This window comes from Microtus ochrogaster, chromosome 10 (genome assembly GCF_000317375.1).
Source record: "Microtus ochrogaster isolate Prairie Vole_2 chromosome 10, MicOch1.0, whole genome shotgun sequence".
Taxonomy (NCBI): Eukaryota; Metazoa; Chordata; class Mammalia; order Rodentia; family Cricetidae; genus Microtus; species Microtus ochrogaster.
Window position 1 is genome coordinate 56,380,713 of NC_022016.1, and position 7,049 is coordinate 56,387,761.

The 7,049-nt window shown below is 47.9% G+C and overlaps 1 protein-coding gene across 1 annotated transcript in view; it reads right to left on the minus strand.

Moving 5' to 3' along the window:
• LOC101999605 (CUB and sushi domain-containing protein 2) overlaps window positions 1-7,049 on the minus strand; it is a 514,736-nt gene that overhangs the window by 308,082 nt on the left and 199,605 nt on the right. The window contains exon 4 of the mRNA XM_026782281.1: window positions 723-917. Coding sequence (XP_026638082.1) covers window positions 723-917 — 195 coding nt within the window. The remainder of the gene's footprint in view (window positions 1-722; window positions 918-7,049) is intronic.

Sequence of the window (7,049 nt, forward strand, 5' to 3'; positions counted from 1 at the left end):
GTAGATTTTGTTTTGTTTCCCCTTTTCTTTCTCTGTATTTTCTAAGCTCTTAAAAAAAGATCGTGTATTACTTATTTTCAAATAGGAATGATTGACACTTATTTGGCTTTGGAGTGGGGAGGAACAATAAAGAATAGTAGGATGACTGACTGATGTCTTGGCTTGCTGGGGACTGAGTGGGCTTCCTAGTACATGAAGCTTTCAGAACTAAAAACAGGATATCCTAGGTAAATGGAGATATTGGTCACTTGAGCTGTGAAACATGTTAGTTTGGAGGGTAGTGAGGTGCTGGAAGGAGAAAATTTTTGAATTGTGAGAAAAGTTGAACTTATAAGTGAAAAAGGAAGAGCACCATGTCAGTAGACATCTTCTGGGGAGTGCTCCACGGATGAGGGATTAACAGCGATGGTGTCTAACATGATGGAAGTAGACACTTCCTCTGAGATAGGACCAGTGTGCCAGGCACAATGGTACAGTGAATTTCTTACTATGGGAGCAACCTGGGGAGTGTAAATCCAAGGACTAGGAAGTCAGGTGGGGCTGAGGAGCCTGGGGGAGCACCTGGGGGAGCACTTCAATGTTCCTGGATTTGAGATTCCCACAAAAGAAAAACCATTCCTCACTGGGTAAAGTGCAACTCCATCCAGAGACAGATCCCACTAGAAGTTGGGTCTCCCCTCCCAGCCTCCACAAGCTCCCACAGGCCCCCTTTAGTGACCTACCTCTGCAGGAAGGCAGAGGAAAGTCCCACGTGGCACTGTTCTCGGAACTGGCATGGCAGGTGAGCACCGCATGACCCTCCAGAAAGAAGCCAGGGTTGCAGCTGTAGCGGACTTTGTCACCCAGGTTGAAGGTGGAGCCTTGTTGGACACCGTTGGGCAGCCTCCCTGGGTTCCCACAAGTGTGGCTCGGGAGAACTGTGAGGAGAGAAAGACGAGACCGGTGAGCTGCACTTAGCCTTACACTCCTTAGACCCTAGCAACTCCCCTTGGGCCAGGGCAGCTGTCTGGATCTCATGTCTTCTCTGGATAGGACCGGCCACTACTGACCGGCTCTCCTCTCTTAGCTGCCGATCACTGAAGAACGGGTTACGCGCAAGAGGTCACAGGTTGAGGATTTCTCTTCGAACCCCCAAATGTTCTGTTTGTCCACGTGCGGCACTGGGTGTGAGTTACATCCATCCTCATTACTAAAGAAGAGGGCTCCCCCCTGGGAGGGGGGCACACTAACATCTTGGGCATAGCTGTCTTGATTCAGAACCTACACAAGAGTCAAAGAGTATAGATAGCTCTTGCTTGACGCTCTTTAAGTCTGGTGTCCTTTCCTTTGTGACTGCCACCCTACCAATGGCGGAGCTTTCTGTAGTAGAGCAGTGGCAGGGAGTTAAAGGGGCTGGTTAACATTGGGCCAAGCACAGAGGAGGGGAGACGGACTTGAATTCTCGTGTCCTCAGGAGAGCTGGGAGCAGGCTTACAGTATGCAGCTGGAGCCAGAGCAATCACAGCACCTGCACGTGTCCTGTCATTATCCGGAGCGAATGGCCTTGAGGAGGGCGCAAGAGCATCCTGACTCGTCTCTCTTATGGGGAAGATGCAGCACTTCTAGGCCTGTGTGTCTCCTATTTTCCCCTGACCCACACGCCGCCGCTCTCCCCGCCCTGTCCCAGCATTGCAGGATGGCAGCACAGAGCAGTGACATCAGCCTGACGAACAGGATCACTGTTCAGTTTTTCTCCGCCCTCCCTTTGCCACCAATAGTTTAGGAAGCCACCCCTGAGAAGTCTGTCACAGACTGATGGAAAGAGCGCAGACTCCAGAACCTCAGTGGAGCCCTGGTGAAATCCCTGAACTGTTCTGTGACTCAGTTTCCCCACTGGTTAAGTGGACATTGCAACAGCACCTTCCCGAAAGGGTCATGGCGACTATTCACTTGAGCTCAGGAACTCAAAGGACTCAGAACAAAGCCTGGCACACACATTAAGTACAAATCAAGTGACTCTACCATTCAGCCCCTTGGGAGGTACAGGCACCATTAGAGATATACCTGTTATGGTAGAAGACGGACCAGGCGGGGGGCTCAGAGGTGACTTCCTGAAAAGGTAACACCTCTGCTCAACTCTGAGATTAGCAAGAATTATCAATTCCAGGCAGATGGAACAAGGATGCTAAGGCCCTAAAAAGATAACGTAGGGGTCAACGTCTCGGAGTGGACAACCATGAGGGAACTGGAGAAGAGTGGGCTGGATCTCTGGCCTCTTAAAGCCTTTGCAGCATCTGCTTCCTGCCCACCCTGCTGTTGGTGCCTGTCTTCTAAACCCTCTCCACCAGGCTCAACAATCTCAGCAATCTACAGGGCAGACTTCTCCAACTTCCTCTTCTTCTCCTCCCAGCTCCCCTTTTCCTCCCTTTCTGTGAGGACACAGCTCCATGCAGAGGGAAAGGGCAGGCTTTGGAGTTATTCTGGTCTGGGTCTGAAGCCAGGTGCCGCCACTGTCTCCTGTGTGACTTTGAGTCCTATGAGATCTTCGAGTCTCTTTTCCCCCAACACACCCGGTGGTTGGGGGTTCATTCATAAAAGCTACACACATGCTACACTGTCATCCTACTGTGCTGCAGGACCGGGAGGACAGTGGCCGGGGCTGGTTCACATGTGTACCCTGGGGACTAACAGAGTGCCTGGGACTTAAAGGGACATACTTGTGTCGATAATTAGTGGTTGAAGCTATTCATTCACGTATGAGCTCATTTGTGCAACAGAAATTTATCGTGGGCATACTGTGCTCAGCGCTTGGAGTACAGCCATCTAGGTAGAACTGGTCCCTAACCTCAGAGGTTTGCTTTGCAAATGTTAAGGATCCGAGCATTCTCTATCTCTGGCACGTCAGAAGACCCAGGTAAAAGGATTTGCTTCTGCTACTCTCTGTCAGTTGGCCCTGGATAGTATTTCTCGTGAGCTGCTATGGCTCACTCGTTTCCCATGACTACCTCTTGCTGGATCACCAAATAAATGTGTGCCACAATCCTCTGCTGCTAGCTCACTGGATGTTTCCCACAATCCCTTGCTGCTGGCTTTGTTTTTCCCATCATTCCTCACTGTTAACCCATGGTTTGTTTCCTATAATCCTCTGTAGTTGGCTCAGTTATATTTCCCATGATCCCCTGCAGGTGGTTCTCTGAACATTTCCCAGGATGCCCAGCTATTGGCTCAGCTCTATTTTTTATGGCCAGCACCCCGCATTGCTGGCACATTGAGAATTTCCCATAATCCCTTACTGCCGGTTCATCCAGCCTTTCCCAAGATGCCCTGCTGCTTGCTCAGTTTTATTTCCCATGATGCCCTACTCCCGACTCACCCAGTCTTTCTCCTGGTGCCCTGCTGCTGGCTTACAGCACAGACAATGAGGTGACATGAGTAAGAGCGCTGGGAGTGAAGGGGGCCAGGTAAACATTTAGAGAAGAAAGCAAGCTAAGGTGAGGGGAGGGAACCAACGGCAAACAGGCTGAGAACTGGTGTAGAACTAACGTTTCATTTGCCGCAACAAGACGCAAAGACCCAATTTAATTAAATTACTAATGTCAAATTTTTAATGAACCTGCTTCTGCTTTGGGCTTTCTTCCTTTGAAATTAATGACTGGAACGTCACTATAAATAAAAGTTGATTCTTTTTAAAAAAGTCCCTCTCAAATGCTTGCCACTCCTTACTTAATGAGCTGTTCTTAATCAGCCCGCTCTGAAGTGGGTCTCAGCTGGGATCAGGCTGTAATGAAGGGGTCCACTCCTCATGTCACCTCTTTAATCCCAATCTCTGATCCAGATAGGTCACACAGTGAAGGGAGAGTGAGCTGTCTTGGGGCTCGGAGAGAGTGGGGTTCAAATCCAGTTCCTTCACCTAGGACAGGATGAACCAAACTGTACCCCTCGCCTCTCTGGGTTTCCATTCCTCATTTGGAAATGGGTCTGTTTTTCTCTTCTAAAGGCCATGCTAGCCAGCAGGGCTGATGGCGTAGCAAAGTGACACCAGGACTAACAAATACATTCTATATTGTCATTGCTGCATAGTTAAAGGACACAAGGTCACAGTGAGGAAGCCTTGTCTGGGTGGGTGGGGGTGGGGATTGTCTTTCTTTCCCTCTTCCCACTTTTCCTGGCTGCAGGCAATCTCTGGGGTTCTTCGTGCACAGATGTGTCCCTCCAGTTGTCCTTCCGTGTATGCTGCCCTTCTGCTCTATCTGTGTCCTGTGCTGGACAGGGTACACCCTTATCACCCCACCGTGAAGACATCTTCCGCAAAGACTATTCCCAAAGGTCACATTTGCAGGTCTCGGGGACTAACTCCTCAACAGATTTTTGGAGACAATGCAATTTAACACATAGTAGGGCTGTCGTAGAGGCACTGAGTGCTAGGCATTCTTCTGAGCCCAATGGAACAAGTTTGCTTAACCTACCAAAGGAAGTTATGGGGCACGTGTGTGTTGTCCCCACTTTACAGACGACAATGCTGCTGCAGAGAGGAGAAGCAGCTTGCTTGGTCAAGGCCATGCAGCTAGCAAATGAAAGAGCCCGGTTGTGAAAAGGTAACATTCTTTCCAACTGAGGCACAACGCGTCCACATGTGTTCCCTTTCTCCTGCATCCTTCTTGGGATGAGGACTGCAGACTTTAGAGGCATCATCCGAGAGTCTACATTTAATACTCTGATTTGTAAAAATCTAATGTACCCATCTTATACATCTGTCCCTAAATAATATCAAGAGTAATGTCTAAAGTCTAGTCTTTTATTGTGTGTCTGATGAAGGTCTTTGAACAGACGCAGATTACAGATAAGCCACAAAGTAATTTTTCCGAGGCACTTGGTTCCTTGATTTGTTTTGTTTTGTTTTCTGTGAGTTTTTCTGCATAGATATTACAACCATTCTTGCTCTCCTGTCTATAAAATTTCCCTTTGATTGCTTACAAAATCACGAGTGGAATATTTACATCAAACACAGTCCAGAACGGCATTGTTAAAGGCGTGCTTGGCATTGAAGAGTTCTGGTGTAGATTAAGGGTGGGGAACTTTGCCCTCTACAACGCCCAGCTCCTGCCAATCAACATAATATGCTTTGTGATTGTATGACGATGGCTCTCCTCTACGGCCGGATTACAGCTAGAACTACATCGTGCTAGGTTCATTTTTAATTGGAGACATGGACTCCTAACCTATAATGAAGAGCCGCTTATGCTACCCACGAACACCCTCTGTATGTCTTGATGTCTTGCTATTATCAAGTAACTAGTCTCCATAGTCATGTAACTGATGACTTAAAGATGAAGGGTAAAGAAGCTTGTCTTCCCACAGCCTCCAGCATGCAAGGAAGAAAGGAGGCTGTAGAAGAGATGAGTATGCACCTAGGCAGGGTGGGCCCGGGGAAAGGGTGGAGAAAGAGAAGAGATCTGATTAGTGGCTTCATGCCAGGTCCTTCCGCTTCACCATGGTCTTTATCACCTTCACAACATCTGTCGTTTTAGCTGCTGGTCTTTTGAATGGAACTCATTGCACACTTACCCATACCTTGCCTTGGCATGAATTTGCTTAGTCTCAAAAGAGCTGTCTCTAGTTCATCTCAGCCCTTCTGTTAGATCAGAGATGAGGATATGTATGATACATTTGATATATATCATCACATATTCATAAAAAATTTATACACTATATATGTGACTTGTTTTCTTCCTCACTCTTCCCTTTTATATGCTCTTTTTTTTTTGAGGCAGAGTCTTACATAGCCCAAGGACAGTCTTGAGTCCCGATCCTCTCTGCCTCGACCTCCAAAGTCTGAGATTATAGGTGCACACCACCAGGCCCAAAGCAGTAATATATTTTAACATATAATTTAATATGTTTATATAACATCAAGTATGAGCTATCATCTGCTGGGTAGACAGGATGACATGGTCACTGATTAACGGTGTCACCCTGCTACAAAGCATATTCCAGGAGGATGGCATTTGGAGGCCTAATTTATTCTCCACTGGGTTTCATAGACTAATGCTTGGTGTATAATAATTCTAATAAAACTTCACTAAATGGCTTAATGATCTTACCCAATCCTCCCAATGACCTATGCACAGAGGCACTGTGACTCCTTGGTGAGGTTACCAGGGAACGCTGGGTGCTGACCTCAGGCTAACAGGCCAAATAGCAGAGTGCAGGGCTGCCCCTGTCAATGCCTGGCCCCTCATCCTACATGCTTTACAACTACACTGGGCTCTTCCTGTGCTGATCATTCCATGTGAAGCCCCAACATGCTGACCAGGGGCTCACACTGTCCTCTCAGAAAGAGCAAGGGTGACAATTGGGGCAGTGGACCTGGAGCTTGGTGTTGTTCATTTCCTGCTACCTGTCAATCAAACCAAGACAGAGGTGCCAAGGACCCCACAAATCAGTGGTTCTGTCCTGTCCAATGACCCCTGACCCTTGTCAGGCATGAGTCCTCCACCTTGAACCTCTTTTTGTGACTCAAGCTGGTGATCTTTGCCTTCCTTGGCAATTAGGGTCACAGGTCTCAGAATCTCACAAAACCTGATGCTTGCACTGGGTCCAAAACCTCCGGAATAGAATAACTCCAGTTCCAAAAGACAGCAAAATAGGCCTGAGATTAGCGGCAAGCAATGATAAGCTGTTCCCCTTCATTTTCCAGGCAGCCTGGCTTAATCACTGGGCTCGAGCATGGGCAGCAGACTCAGGACCTCTCCTCCTAAACGCAGTTGCTGGCTTCTCCTCTGCCACACCTGATGTGGGAGTGATTTCTTATTAATAAAGAAACTGCCTAGGCCCATTTCATAGGCCAGCCCTTAGGTAGGCGGAGAAAACAGAACAGGATGCTGGGAGAAAGAAGCTGAGTGAGTGAGTCGCCATGATTGTCCCACTGCAGACAGATGCAGGTTAAGATCATTCCTGGTAAGCCAGCTTGTGGGCTTCACAGATTAATAGAAATGGGTTAGATCAATATGTAAGAGCTAGCCAATAAGAGGCTGAAACTAATGGGTCAGGCAGTGATTAAAAGAATACAG